General features: G+C 54.4%; 1 protein-coding gene across 1 annotated transcript; it reads left to right on the top strand.

Moving 5' to 3' along the window:
- SRM (spermidine synthase) lies at window positions 1–7,994 on the top strand. Its single transcript, XM_067567410.1, has 8 exons — window positions 1–240; window positions 715–835; window positions 1,203–1,295; window positions 2,549–2,702; window positions 3,962–4,045; window positions 4,645–4,790; window positions 5,922–6,044; window positions 6,998–7,994. The coding sequence occupies exons 1-8, from the start codon at window positions 92–94 to the stop codon at window positions 7,013–7,015; spliced, it is 888 nt and encodes a 295-aa protein (XP_067423511.1). The 5' UTR covers window positions 1–91; the 3' UTR covers window positions 7,016–7,994.
- Window positions 7,995–15,051: the final 7,057 nt, after the last annotated feature.

The raw sequence follows: 15,051 nt of genomic DNA, 5'->3' as shown, positions 1-15,051 counted from the left end.
ATCAAGTTCGGCTGAGGCGGCGGTGTGCTGGCCGCGGCAGGGCAGGTGCCCGCGCTGCGGTGGCTGGCGCGGCCTGTGGGGCCCGGCCGGCATGGAGCCCGGGGCGGCGGCCGGGGCCATCCGCGAGGGCTGGTTCCGGGAGACCTGCAGCCTGTGGCCGGGCCAGGCCATGTCCCTGCAGGTGGAGGAGCTGCTGCACCAGCAGCGCTCCCGCTACCAGGAGATCCTGGTCTTCCGGAGGTGCCGGGCCGGGCCGGGGCCGCGGGGGCTGGGCTGGGCCGGGCCGGGGGCCGGGCTGGGCTGGGCGGCGAGGCGTGGACCTGCCTCCCCATCACCGCCGGCAGGGAGCGGCGCCGGCGAGCGGGAGAGTCGCTGTCCTGGGGCCCGCCGCTGTCTGAGCCGGCTGGACCCCGGTCGCCTTCCCGGCGCTGCTGTGGCGGGGGAGCGGCTGGGACCGTCCCCCAGCTGGGGCGGGCTCGGGGGTCCCAGCCCCTGGGTGCTGGCCAAGGGGATCCCGGGCGGAGCTGGCCCTGAGGCCACACGGGACCCGAGCAGCGGGGGGTCAGGGAGTGAGGGAGGGGGTGACTCTTTACAAGCACCCCGGGGCACCGGAGCGGGTCTGTGCTTAACCAGGGCCCTGGCCCGTCCTGCCAGCGCAAGCGTCTCCTCGGGGTGCTGCTCTGAGAACCCTTTTCCTTTCTCTCGCCTTCGCAGTAAGACTTACGGGAACGTGCTGGTGCTGGACGGGGTGATCCAGTGCACGGAGAGAGATGAGTTCTCCTACCAGGAGATGATCGCCAACCTACCTCTCTGCAGCCACCCACACCCCCGCAAGGTACTCCACTGCCGCTCGGCCGACGCCGGCTGGTTTGTGCCGCCCGACCGTTTTAGGGGTAGCCCTGAAATGACGGGCGTCCCGTTTTGCGTTGATCCCAAGGGCTGAGTACGTGACCCATCAATGCAAGTACAGCGCTCTGCGCTTCTGTCGCACTTTCACCTGGGGATGGCAAAGCAGCTCACAAGCAATCCTCACAGCTCCCATGTGGAGTTGGGAGATCCTAATGTCCTTGTCCTACGTCAGGGGCAGAGCCCTGGAAATATTGAGGCTGGGTTTTCAGGGCTAACTCTCTTGATCCAGACCTTGCTATGAACCTTCCAGCCTGCCTCCACCAAGCTGACTCTTCCGTTTTTTCCTCTCTCAGGTGCTAATTATTGGTGGTGGCGATGGGGGAGTGTTACGAGAAGTGGTCAAGCACCCATCTGTGGAGTCCGTGGTGCAGTGTGAAATTGATGAGGTAGATAATGCTTGAGGTGGGGCTGATGTTTCAATCGGCTGTGCAAGCTGCAGAGCGAGTGGTAGAGGTGCTTCAAAATATCGGCTTAGTGCTGCTACTGACCCTAAAGACGGCGCTTTCGTTGCCATGTTGGCATGGCAGCGATAGTCCCAGCTCCACAGGCCTGCATAGCAGCAGCCTGGCTCCTTCCTGTGGCTTCTTCCACATGCACAGCCGGGGAGGCCCTTCGAGGCTAATCCAGTCCAGGTGGAGGATCTCCAGGCTGAGCTCCAGAGAAAGGAAATTCTTCTGGCTTTGTGAAGTACCCTTTTTCTTCCCCTGACAGGGGACAGCACTCATCCTCCAATGGAAGGAGTCTTGTCCTTCTGTTAGGTCATTGCTGAGTTGGTGTCCTGCAGCTGAAGGCAGGAACTAGGTCTCTTCCTACAGGGCCTTCTGCTTCTGCTAGTAGGTGGGTCTGTCCTTCCTTCGCTGGTCAGTTCACATTGGTGTTAATTTCAAAAACTGTCACCATCCTGCTGGGGAATAAGAGCTGTGTGAGGAATGAGAACTAAGCCCAAATTCCATTCCCAACCTCCCTAACAAACCAAGTGCTGATGCTGGTTGAGTGTGCCTTGGCTTGAATAGAGACCGTGACTGCCACTGAGCACAAGGAGTGGCTCAGAACAGCCGACACTCACATTGTCTCACATCTCTGCAAGCCATAAAGATTCTAGTGGTTAGGGGACAGGACGTGATTTCTCACCGGAAAGAGAGAACTGCTCAACTAGGGACAGGATGTTCTCCTCAGCCTGGTGCAGAGAGGCGTAGACAAGGAAATTTGCACAGGGGAGTAAGGGCTCCAGGGCAGGGATGGGAATGTCTTTCCTGGTAAAACCACACTGGCAATTTTCAGTGCTTAAAAAAAATTGTGGCGTTGGTTGGGATCTGCCTCTGCAGATGGTGATCTCCGCGGGGAGTGGGGGAGAGAGGAGCAGTCAGGTCTGTGTAATCCGATCCTTTCAGTTCTTCAGGGCACTTTTGAAAATTTCGAGTTCTTTAGGTTTGGCACCGAGTGTGCAAGAATGTTGCTGAACTCAGGGGCCATAGGAAAGGCTGTGCGCTAGGTTACGTTGCTGGAAACAGACTGCTCTCAAAGGGCTGGTGTGAAGTGGGTCTGAGCTGAGGGTGCGGAAGGAAATGACTCAACCATTGATCAGCTTGGCTGCATGGTGAGCTGCAGCACTGTGTGTGCTTTGTACTGTCTGTTGCAGGATGTGATTCAGGTATCGAAGAAATACCTCCCGGGGATGGCGGTGGGGTATTCCAGCCCCAAGCTGACCTTGCATGTCGGGGACGGCTTTGAGTTCATGAAACAGAACCAAGAAGCCTTTGATGTGATTATCACAGACTCCTCCGACCCCATGGGTGAGAATCCAGAGGAAAGGGGAGGGTGGGGTAGGTTTCATCCAACCACGCTGTCCCTCCCTCCCTGTTGCCTGTCCTCCTCCTCCATTCTAACCACCTTATTGAAGCAGTGCGGAGCAGGCCCGGGCTTCTGTGAAGAATAAAGAGAATTTTCTCTCCCAGCCCAAAGAAACCGCTCCCTTGATGGGGAATGATCTGGGTGGAGCTTCAGATGCAAATCATGGAGCTGCTGGAACGTCTCCTTCCTTGTCTCTATAGCTGGGGGGGGATGAAACTGCATCTGAAAATTATTTCTTTGCCAGCATAGGAGCCAGGCCTCTAGCCAACCATCTTGCTTCCCTTTCCAGGGCTCTGTGCTCCAGGTCTGGGAGGTGATCCAATTATCCCTTCTAGTAACTAGTTGATTCTGGAGTCTGAGAAGTACTACTGATTGCCAGCCCTCCCTACCTATTCAGCAGTAGGTCTACACTTAAACTGCTACTGCTGCACAGCTGGGCACGGAAATCAATGGGAATTAGGCACCTAAATAATTCTAAAAATCTGTCGCCAGAGTGATGCGCTGAAGGTCCAGTGGCGTGTGTGGCAGATGAAATTGAATTGTCCCTGGATCCCCAGCTAGACCCCTCCCTAGCCACTGGACCATCTTTCCTCTCTTCAAGAGAGTACACAATGCAGCTTCGGGTTTGACCATTTAATTTTGTGCTCTGCTCCAGTTTGGAACACTGCCACCTTTTTTGTGGGGTGGGGAGGTGAAGGACACATGCCTTGTAGGGATGTTCTGCTCTCCTGATTCACTTAGCAGGAGATTCTTTCAGCTACTACTGTCTGATCTTGATAGACAAACTCTCCTAACCCCAATGGCCTTTGCCGATGAATTATCTTCTTCCCTTGAATCTGCCAAGCAGTGGGGGGGGTTCACTAGAGTTTTATTTTTGCGAGAAGTGTTAAGTTGGCTGACTAGCAAAGAGAAAACTGGGGTGGTTCTACTGTGCTAGAGATGGGCCCGACCAGAACCCCACATCCGAACATCCCAGCCTGCACGACCCTAGTTCACCTCTAGTAATCGTCTGTGTTATATTAAAAAACAATTCTAAACCTTTTCTGAATCAATTGATTTTTGCCTGGTACCAAACCTGAGTGTCTAGAACCCCGGACAGAGCAAAGCTCTGGTCTCTTCCAGAGCCCAGCGATGGCACGCCCTAGATGCACAAAGGGATTTTCATGGCCCCTGAAGCATTTCTGTGACATCCTACCCCCAGGTCCCGCGGAGAGCTTGTTCAAAGAATCCTACTACCAGCTGATGAAGACAGCTCTGCGAGAGGATGGGATCCTCTGCTGCCAAGGTGAGACCAGACGGGGGGCAGGTGGGCAACTGAGGCACAGAGAAGCTAAGTGACTTGCCCAAGGTCACAGAAAGTCTGTGAGATGAAGCAGGGAATTTGGCGCAGGTGTCCCAAGTCCCAGACTAGGTAAATAGGGAAGCTCAGACAGGTGAGGCTGGGTATACCAGGATCCTACTGTAACAGAGGGTTATAACAAACAATCAATCTGGATCTGAGGATCTTCTCCCCTTGTGCCTGCTGTTCTGTGTCTTGCATATATCCCAGACACAAATATCAGTAGCAGATGCAGCAGCAACCCAAACTTGGGATCTGTGGTATGATCTAATGCTTAAAAATGTCCTTCCCCATAGCCATGTCTGCGTCTGGCCTTGCACTTCCAATAGTCTTTGCACCACGTCTACACTTCGACTTTTGCCAGCCTAGCTATGCCAGTGGAAAAGTCACAGCCCGTCCCGATGCAGCTGTGTCGGTAAAACTTAGGTGTAGACCAGGCCTTGGTCTTCATTAAAACCAGCCTTAACCTGAAACCTCTCCGCTCAGAGCACTAAAGGTGGCCATTGTCTGTTCTAACCTCCCTTCTCTTCCTGTTACCTGCCCAGGTGAGTGCCAGTGGCTGCACCTGGATCTCATTAAGGAGATGCGGCAGTTCTGCAAGTCTCTGTTCCCTGTGGTGGAATATGCTTACTGCACCATCCCTACGTATCCCAGCGGGCAGATCGGCTTCATGCTGTGTAGTAAGAACCCAGTGAGTGTCGGCTGTCCCCCCACCTGCCGTCTCCCTGCAGCCTCCTGGGTCATTGTGGGGTGGGGGGTTACATGGAGCAGGCTCGGCTCAGTTAGTAGCATTGGCCATGTCTTTGTTTCTGAAAGACCAGGAAGCCCATTGGTGAGTAGCATCTGCCTCTGTGCTGCGCCCCTGACTAACTCCAGAAGGATTTACTTGTGGCACCTAGACTCATCTTCCCAGGAGCCAGAGTGTCTCCTCTGGGTTCGTGTGTGCTAGTCAGGGTCTAGAAGCTGCAGCCATGCTTGCCCAGCACTTGTCATTGGGGCAGAATTGACTGGCTCGCGTAACCAAGTGTCCTGGTGCCCACTGTGCCCAAGTGTGAGAGGCAGGGAAATAGCGTGCAGCTCTCACTGAGCTGGTATAGCCCTAGCAGCAGCAGTGCCGGCTCCCCATCAAAGAGCCCCAGGCCTGACCTGGAGGGGCCACGCCAAGGAATGTTTCAACAGCCCATTCGGGCTTTGACCTCTGGTAGTGCTGGCGTTGAGATGAGGGCACCACTAGGAACCAGATTGAGACCCACCGAACTCGGTGCATGCAGGTCACCAACCAATCCCTGGATGTTCAGAACTGGACTGGATTTGAAGCAGTGCACTAGGAGTGGAAGGCTGTGTATGCCGTCTCCAATCCCCTGACTTCCCCTCTCTGACGTGTTGAAGCACACGGCTGGCTCTCCTGCGGGTTCAGGATGCCAGCTGCGTTTTTCTGCGGCAGTTATCAGGGCACTGGCGGTGTTCGCAATGCCGCACCGAACACAGATGCGGATTCTGCCATGAGTGAGCAGCTTGATCCTCAGGCATGGTATGAAAGCTTTGGTTGGCACAGGGCTCATGCAGATGGTCCCTAGTCGTGGAAGTTAATCTCACTGACTTCAGCCCATGAATACGAGCTAGTCATGCGAGCCGGGTTGGTAGACTTCAGACCCTAAGAGGCCGTTGCCATGCAGGGCTTGTGTTCCCAGGGTGGAAAATGTCATTTAAAAAAAAAAAAAAAAATGCATGCTGGTGCGTGTTCTTGCCAGCTGCTCCCAGCACGCAGCCCCCTCTGTCCGGTTACACAAACACCGAGTGCAGGAGTGCTTCCTCTTTGCAGAGCACAAATTTCCGGGAACCTGTGCAGCAGCTATCACAGCAGCAAGTGGAGAAGATGAACCTGAAATACTACAACTCTGACATCCACCAGGCAGCTTTCGTCCTGCCTGAGTTTGCGCGGAAAGTAAGTGAAGCTGACCCCCCTCGTTTCCCCCACACACACTCCCAAAGGCTGGAGAGAACCCGCCTTTCTGTGGAGTGGCCTACAGCCGCTTGCCTGGGACTGAGGGTTCCCTCTCAGGCCCTCTGGGCAGCTGTTCTGTGGCTCTGCTGTTGGTGCCAGGCCTTCGTTAGAAGTACAAGGCTGCTTCTTGGCGAGGGAGAGGGAGTGCTCAGATCCTGCTTGTGGGACCCTAGCTAAGGGCTGCCCCTGATTAATTCCAGGGATCTGATATGGGACTGTAAGGTCTGCCGCGTTAGCAGCGTGGAGATCTGTGTGCTGGCTGCTCTGGGTGAGGTGTGGAGCAGGCAGGGCAGGCCAGCACGCTCAGAGCGGTCTGTGGAGTCCTATCTTCAGTTTAGAATTGCCCCTCGAGCTGGCGTCTCTCATCTCTGGCAGTTCAGGGGCTGATTGAACACAGCTTGTCAGTGCACACACATAGGAGGAGAGTACTACAGAGAGCTAACCTGAACCTAACCCTGGGCAGGCTTTAAATCCCCCGGTGGGTCCCGAGAGTCACTAGAATAGACTTCATTAGAGAAGCCACACAAAGGGTCTGGGTAATGCGGGGCCTGCAGCAAACCAGAGGACTGGTGGAGAGCGGCAGCGGTGTTGTTCTGAGATGGGCTTTGGAGTTCTTTGTGCATGCTGAAGGATTTGTCTATGTTTTACATCACCCCCTGTGACCCATCCATGTTCCAGTGATGCCTAAGCCCTGGCTGGGAAAGGTGGAGCAGCAGAAAAGAGACCTGCTCGGGGTGTTAGAGGAATTGCCAAAGCTAAAAAGCTCCTGGCATTGTAATGTAAAATGCGTGTGCCTAGGAATACCAGCCCCTGCCCTTGTCTGGTAAGACTCTAAGCAGGTCTGTCATTTCTCTAGACAATTAACTGACCTTTTCTCTCTTGGGTGTCTCCAGGCTTTGAGTGACCTGTGAAAGGCTGAGAAGCTGCTTCCCCCCCTTGAGTTGGACCCTGAGACTTTCAGCGATGCAGCGTGGGGACTTTCTCAGTAGGCTGCCGACTCTTCCTCCTGGCCAGGGATTTGGCCCTTTGCCAGCCAACATTCCTGCTGATAATGCTTTAAAGATGGCAGGGCATGAGCCAGCTGAGACTCTCAGAACTACTTGTTGCTTGGGGTCAACGCCCTTCTTTCCAGTATTGGGAATGTAAGATGTCTTTCTCCTCTCCCCATCCTGACCCCCGATCACGTGGTGTATTTATAACCGACATGTATGTCTGCCTAGCAAGCTTCTGTAACTTGGGAAGAGTCCAGAAGGTTTATTAACTCAGTCTTAAACACAGGGAAGAGAGTAGAAGCAGGGAGGTAGCATGCTCTCTCCTCCGTGGAGAGCTCCCTGCAGCTGGGAGATTGTAACTGGTAACAGGCCTGAACTCCCAGCTCCACTGCTTCCTTGGGGAAGTCACAATTCATATCCTCTGTTGCCATTCACAGTAGGTCTCTAGTCCCACTGGAGTAGCAGTATTACGGGGCCAGCTACTCAGCTGGCTGCAAAGTCTAGTAGCTTTTTTTTAAAAAATGGTTGGAAACGAAGTGCTGAGGCACTAACAGGGTGACTCCTGTTTTTTTAATCCTTGCTTTCGGATCGGTTCCAAGGCAGGTTCCTCAATACAGCGGTAGGTGCTTTATATCAGCACCGTAGAGCCATTGCGCCTGGTGGATAGCAGCGATGAAGGATGGCAGGGGAGCCAAACTCTCCGAAAGGCCTCTGCCTTTTAGCCGTGAGCAGAAGACGCAGGCCCGGCTCTTGGCTGGCCCCTGGGAGGCGTATCATGATTTGTATTGTTGCTCCCAAGATCAGTGGATGTGTAATTTGTTCTCTCCGTGACCTGGGTCCCAAGACTCGGGCTCTGCCTCTCCGTTATTCATTAAAAGAACTCCATGCTGCCTCTGGACTGTCCGTGTCCGCTCAGTGCAACCGCCCCACGACTGTCCCTCCCTTGTATCAGTGAAACAATCTGTGCTGGTGGTTAAGGTGACATCGCAGTGGGTCAGTGTGTTTCCTTGGTAGGGATGGATGCTCTAAAACTGCTTGTCCTAATGCCTCCCGTTGGAGGATCTCTAAGCCCCATGCAGTCGAACCGGTGTCTCCTCCCGCTGGCCTGTGGGGAGTATAAAAGGCATGTGTTGTAAACAGTGCCCTGGTGCCTGTTCTACATGGCTGCCCACCCTGTAACAGCTCTAGCCTCTCTGCCATCCCCTTTGCACTGCACCAGTCAGCATCCCTTGGCCTTGGCTACTCTTCAGTGGAGACAAGAGGCTCCTGGCTGCACCCCCACGCTCCTTTGTCAAACTAAGGATGTTGCACAGGGCCCTGCAAGCACCGCTCAATTGCTGACTCCTCCCAGTTGCATCACAGTTTCTTGTCCTCTGCAAAAATGCCACCGGTCCCTATGGCTGGCTGCTCTGCAGAGCAGGAGACCTGCACTGGGCTCTAGCTGTGCAAACCTTGAGTGCCCACGAGGAGACACCTTGGCCTGCATCACAGGGCTCGTCTTGCCAAGGAAGAGCTTTCGCAGGCTGGGCCCTGCCGCCGTGCCAGCAGCGTTTTGCTCGAGTTGGGATGAGGCTGCGTCTCAGTCGCTCCCCAGCATTGCCCACCGCTCACGTAGCCAGCGACTGTCTGTCTCTGTCACGTCTGCCGCCTCCGTTGGAGTCTCCTTCTGCTTTATCTCTAGCGTGCAGCCCTCAGATTTCCATCAGCACAGCTCCTTCGCTGGCCTGAGGCATTCCAGAGCAATGCTCCAGTGCAGGAACAGAGCCTGGCTCCCCTTCAGTCTGGCGGGCAGCCTGACCAGATTTCATGCCGTGTCTCTGGGCTTGAACTAGCTTGTTGAAGTGGGTGTGACAACTTTGTGGCCTTCCCTTTGCGTGGGGCCCCTGGGACTAGTTAGATCTACCCCTCCAAGGAGTTTGTCCTCTTGTGCTATTTACACATTCTTCCCACCCCACCTTACCTGGGGTCCCCAGCATGGAGCGTTTTCTTATCCCTTCTAGGGAATGCCCTGGGACCTGCGCTCTGGTTTGAACCCCTGCACGTGATCTGATCCCAACTCATGCCTTCTTCCCATCAGCGAAGCTGGCCAAGTTCCATGCAGTTCACTGCAGCTGGTTCTCTTGGAGGAAAGGGAGGTGCTGGCTGGAGAGCAGACCTCGGGCACTATGTATTGTTTCTGGCCAAAAGCCCTCTCTCCATCCCTTGCATGGGTGGGTCGTTCCCCTCCCTCGTGGGGTCTCAGTAGGGCTGCCAAAGTACTTTGGGCCCCGTCTCTCCAGGAGGGTCAGCAGTAATCTTACTAGTTACAGGTCTGAAAGCAGCGTGATGGTGGAGGTGAGGTGAAGGGAAGAAATAATCCTGTGTCAATGCCTCTAGGGGAGGCTAGGGAGATGACTGCTCCAAGGGAACGGATAAGGTTTGTGAAGGGGCGGGGGAAGCTATAAAGATGTTTTGTACCTGTCAAGCCTGGGGCTATGGGATCTGTTCCTCCTGCTTCTGTTGATAACATCCTCCTAAAGCCAAGTAGGGGGCTGCATTCCATGCGGGACTGGGGTGTCTCTGGTGTCAGCAGAATCCCAGACCCCTGCAGCAGGTGCTGTGTGCTAAGGAAAGGGGGATGTGAAAAGCTTTTCAGTTCACCTAGTAGCTTTGCCCCTCCGTTCTGTTGAAGGGCCTCCAGGACACAAGCCTTCATGCTGTCCTAACTGCGGGAGGTTCTTGCCGATTGTTGATTTGTATTGCTGTAGGATCTAGGAGCCCTGCTCATGGAGCAGGACCCGCAGTGCTGGGTGCTGTACAAACGGAACAAAAAGACAGGCCTTGCCCCTAGAAACTTACAGTCTAATGTGGTGCTGGGGAAGGGTGCTGGATTGACTCCTCTGCACCTCCAAATCCCTTTGTCCACAGATCAGGTACAGACTGGGCCGTGGCAATGCACGCTTCCCCCTGCTGCTCTGTTACCATGCCTCACCCCCCCCCCCCCATCCTGGAGTTACCACCACGCCGCCCCCCTCCCCCACACACACAGTGTGGCAGAGAGGATGGTTCAATCCCCATAGCCTATAAAATCCTTCACCTCTCTGCTGAGAATGCCAGTGATGAGGCTTTTCCTATCTATGGGGAAGGGGGCTGAGTCTGACAGATGAGGTGAGCGAGGGCCTCAAGCTGCACCAGCTGGTGCTGAGTCTGAGACTTGCCCCCGTGCTGGATATGCATAGTGATGCCCTAGAGGTGAAAGGCTCCAGGCACTTCCGTCCAGCTGGCCCCGATTGCCTTTTTCCCTAGCTCTTTGCAAAGATTTAATGTCACGAGAATGGCCTCATTTACAAGTCAGTTCCCGCACTGGCAGGATCACGCCAGCTGCGATCCAAGCTGCCCATGATCTGTCTGCAGAGTCCTGCGTATAACTAAACAATAATTGCCAGGCCCTTGTTCTTTATCGGCCATTTCAAATGGTTCAGTACTCTGCAGTGGGAAATACAGCTCCCGGCCTGCGTCGGGCATTCACTACCATTGCAGCACAGCCTGGGCATGGAACCATGGTTTGCACAACTGGAACTGGTTCCGTCTGAGCAGCTCCAAGCACTTTGACTGTTCGGGTGAAAGTCACCCCTGCATAGATGGCTGACACAAGGTCTCTGCACTACTTAAGCCCTTACAATGGAACTTACATGGTATATAGAGTTTCAGCTAGTCCTCTGCACTGGGGTGAATTTCATCTGTGATTATCCCTTCCACCCATGGGGCTGGGGCTATTAGCCCAGATGTACAGAGTGGGAAACTGGGGCACGAGATCAAGGTTGTCAAAAGTGGCTAGTGATTTTTGGTGCCAAACTTGAGATGCCTTGAAGGGGCCTGACTCCAGGAAGTGCTGAGCATCTGCCATTCTCTGAAAATCAGGCTGGCTTAAGGTGTCTCCAGCTGGGCCCCTGAAAATTGTTAAGTCACTTGGGATAACCTTGGCCAGCCAGACAGTGATTTTTGTGCAAGGCTAGGGAAGATGGCAGACTCAAGAACAGAGCCGATCGTTGTTATCCATTTGTACTGCACTAACACCTGGGCAAACTACAGTCATGGACTAGGTCCCCCATTGTGCTAGGTGCTGTACACACACAACAAAAAAACAAGACATGCCCCCAGCAGCTTGCAGTCTAAGGATATGACAACAGGTGGAGACATACAGGAGAGCACAGTGAGATGGTGTTGGTCAGTATGATAAGCCTCTGCACCCCTGGGGCTTCTTGTCAAGTCTGCTGGCCCGTGGCTGACGCCTGGCACTGTATTTTGCCAATTAAACTTCCTCAGTTCCCAAAGAGTTTCATATGTTTTTCTGAAAAAAAAAAATTTAAAAACTAGTTATGAAAAATATCTTGCTCCTGTCCTTTCAGCCGCTTAATAGGCATGAGTGGCTCATGCAGCCAGTGCTAATGGGCCCAGGGCCTGGCTGAATTACTGATGGAGCCCAGCCAGAGCATGAGACTGCCAAATTGAGGACGATTTGGCTTTCTTCAGCGAACAGGAGCCTCCACAGGCAAATAACCTACCAGTAATAACAACTGCCTCCAAGGTGCTGGGGGAAGCAGTTTCCTTTGCTAAGATCCAGGGTGGGGGAGGAGGGGAAAGTCTGAGGAAGCAGCCAGGGTCCAGACAAAGAGACTCAGGCGAAATGTCATTAAAAAGTAAAATGAGAAATTTCCCGGAGTTAAATGCTGGGCGCTTTGGGTGAAGTTCCTTTCTGACTGTCTGTACAGGAGGGAGATTAAATGCTTTTAAAATATGCAAAAGGGGGGGGGGATTAGAAACTGGGATCTCAATTATAGGACAGTGATGTGTGAAGCAGATAAAGGGAGGCAAAGGCTCACCAATGCTCTGAAAGGCGGTGGCACATCTTTCAAGGATGCCAGCTGCACGGCTAATAGAATTTTAATAGCCTATTGCTCTGGCAAATGATAAGCGCTCGCTTGCTTCCCTGCAGCAGGAGCTTCTTTGACAAGAGCAAGGCTGCCCTCTCCATGGTACTGAAAGACTGTGTGTGCTTTGTACACAACAGCGTAAAGCTCATCTTCTCTTGGTCTCCTTTGGGTGGAATTTGCTGAACAAGGTGGTAGCTCTGTCTGTAGACCCCAGGTTATAGAGCGAGGGGCTGTGCGTGATAACACCACACGTGTCCCTAAGTCCCCTCAGCTCCAAGGGAGCAGTGACTCGGACTCTGCCTGCAAGCAGACTGTATGAATTCACTGGGGAAGGCCATTCCCCAGTCAGGGCCCTGGGGCTCACGGGCTCTCATGCTGATATGACTAGTCTGATTAAATGTAACTAAGGGGTAGTGGGCACCATGATCTGCTGTGAGAAAGAGCCACCTGCAAATCTCAACGAACAAGAGACCATTCCCCCAGCAGCTCTGGCCATCCCTGTGATGAGGCTGGCAATCTCAGCCCCTGTGAGGGTCCATTCATATTGCAAAGTAAGAACTGCCTCCTACTTCGAACTCATCCCGGAGTTTCCATGGAAGAGGCTGCATGGTTGCAGTCGAAATGTTTCATGGGAGTGTTTTGATTTTGATGAAATTTTCTGTAGAAATGTTTTTTAAACGTTTCATTTTTGACTGTGTCATTTCACTTGGCCTTTTACCTTGTATGTTTCGACACAAAACTTGGAACTTAACAAACCATTACTCTGAGATGGAGAACTCTGCCACAACCTCAGCTGTGGGCTGGCACCCAGTCCCCCACAACGCCTGGTCCGGATATCGCTGAGGTTGTGACACTTGAAATGAAACGTTGCGATGTTTGGAACATTCTTCTGCTGAGCTGATGCACCTGCACTGACAGGCAAGCAGCTGCCTTCCCCTTCCCAATTCAGGCTCTCTCAGTCCCAGCTGGGTTTATGGAGTGACAGCCAGAGGAGGTAGGAGGTTCACACAGCGGGGACATGGCGCCCACACCTTGGGAGAAGCATGGGCGAATGTTCTGGTTGGAGCCTGCCTGGCAGCTGGGATTGGGGATGGGGACGTTGCTGGCACACCTGGGCAGATGCTGTCTGCTGGGCCTGTTCCCTGAGGCGAGTGCAATTCTCTCCTCGCTTTCCTGCCGGTGACCTTGCTGCAGCCGACCCTACAGACCCGGTCAATGTCTGCACCCCTCAGCGTCCCCTCCATGCTGGCCACCTCAGTCCCGGCATGTCTGGCCCTTGGTGCAGGAAAAGCCATCTCCACAGCTCCTGCCATCTGGAACTGCTGCCTCGCCAGCTCTTTTCTGCTTCTCCACTTACCCCCTCCCTTCTCTCTTTGCTGCTGCTGGCTTGTGACTCCACTTGCTCTGTGCCGTGTCTCAGGGAACAGCCCGTACGTAAGACACAGCACCACATGGAGCCGTAGCCAGGAAAACAAACAGCCAGGTTGGACTAGACAGCCCCCAGAGCCGAGCCCCAGCTGTGCTGGCGCTCCTTCTCCACTGCGCTCTGTCTAGCATCTGGGCTAATGTGCCCTTCGGGGTTAGTCGTGGCTTGTAAGCAACTGTCTTGGCTTCACCTCCTGCCTGGCTGTTAGCTCAGCCCCAGCGCAGATCAGAATGGGATGAGGCCCCAGTTCCTCTTGTGAAATCCCTGGATTTTGCCCCCACAGCTAAGCTGTTCAGTCATGGGTCAGCTGGCACGGCCCCTTGCCGGGCTCAGTAGGTCAATGCCCTCTGCAGCCGGCCGGCTGGGAAGAGTTCGAGGGCATGCATTAGGGAGGGCAGCGGGGCAGGTTCTGATAAACCAGCACGTTCATTCCTGAAGGAAGGAGGTGACACTGCCTACTGGATTGGGGTGCAGCAGCTGGCAATGACCTTTATTCCCCAGCTAGCCCAGGGCATGGTGGAAAAGGCAGTCAGGGCGCAGTATTTCCTGAGCAGAATTCAGGCCTAAGAATTTCCCAGGGAGAATCTATTTCACATGGAAAAAATTCCTTTCCTTCTTGTCTTTTAGAGAGGGATCAAAGACTGCTTCTAGCACAGAGATTATTTCCCTCTGGTTCTATCCACTGCTCTGCCACTCACTCACTGTGTCCCCTTGGCCACATCACCTCTCTGTGCCTCCACCGCTGGAAAATGAAACCTTCCCTGCTCTAGAAGGGGTGCTGGAAGCAGAGAGGAAGCTGAGCTGCGGAGCTGGGTTTCAGAACTGGCCTCCTCTTAGGAGTGAGCCCAGGAGATAGGGTGAGTAGGTCCAAGGGTGAGAAGTGCTGTGAACTTTGGGTCCCCGGATCACAGGAGGCAGGGGATGGGTTGCACCAGAGTGACTGGGCGGGGAGTGCAGGCTACAGTGTCTTACAAACCCTTCTGCTGGGCCGCAGTCTGTTGCCACAGGGACCTCAGTCTGGACAGGAGGAACCTTCTCAACAGCTGCTTGAAAGGGGCTGTCTGGGGCAGAACATGGGGAGGATGAGAAAGGGGGACATAGAAGGAAGCTAAAGCAGAGCTGTCCTGCCATGAGCCAGTTTCTCAAGCCCCACTGGGACAGCTGCTCCAAGTCTGCCCAACCCAGCTGCGCCTCTGCTTTTCTCTTTGGCACCCAGCCTTGTCCTGGGGCTGAGATCCATTGCGCCAGGCGCCAGCCCGGAACCTGCGGAGTCCCCACACACCTGGAAGCTAGAAGTGCTATCCTGGGAGCAGCTCAGCATTGGGCACGGTGGGAAAGCACAGGGGGGAGCTGCAAAGACCCAGACCCAAACATCTCCAGAGCTGGGGGTTGTGTGGCTCCAGGCCCAGGCCTATCTATAACTACGAGGGAGGGGGCTTTGACCCCCTCCTCCGCAGCATCCGGCATTGGTCACAGGCTACAGGACTAGAGGGGCCCTTGGCCTGCTCTTGCAGGCAGGGTCTAGGACCCCAGGAGCAGCAGCCCACCTAGACGTGGCAGCTGCAGACAGCGCCTAGCACCTCCGGGTGTGGGCAGGTGGGTTACCTCGATCCCAG

Source organism: Emydura macquarii, unplaced genomic scaffold, assembly GCF_026122565.2.
Source record: "Emydura macquarii macquarii isolate MOO-44397 ecotype Brisbane River unplaced genomic scaffold, CSIRO-AGI_Emac_v2 contig_2768, whole genome shotgun sequence".
NCBI lineage: Eukaryota > Metazoa > Chordata > Testudines > Chelidae > Emydura > Emydura macquarii.
This window is presented reverse-complemented; position numbering and strand designations above follow the sequence as displayed.

Coding starts and splice junctions, on each gene's coding strand:
- SRM (XM_067567410.1), top strand. CDS start 92: ATGGAGCCCGGGGCGGCGGCCGGGGCCATCCGCGAGGGCTGGTTCCGG. Junction 836..1,202: donor GCCACCCACACCCCCGCAAG/GTACTCCACTGC, acceptor TTCCTCTCTCAG/GTGCTAATTATTGGTGGTGG. Junction 4,046..4,644: donor TGGGATCCTCTGCTGCCAAG/GTGAGACCAGAC, acceptor TTACCTGCCCAG/GTGAGTGCCAGTGGCTGCAC.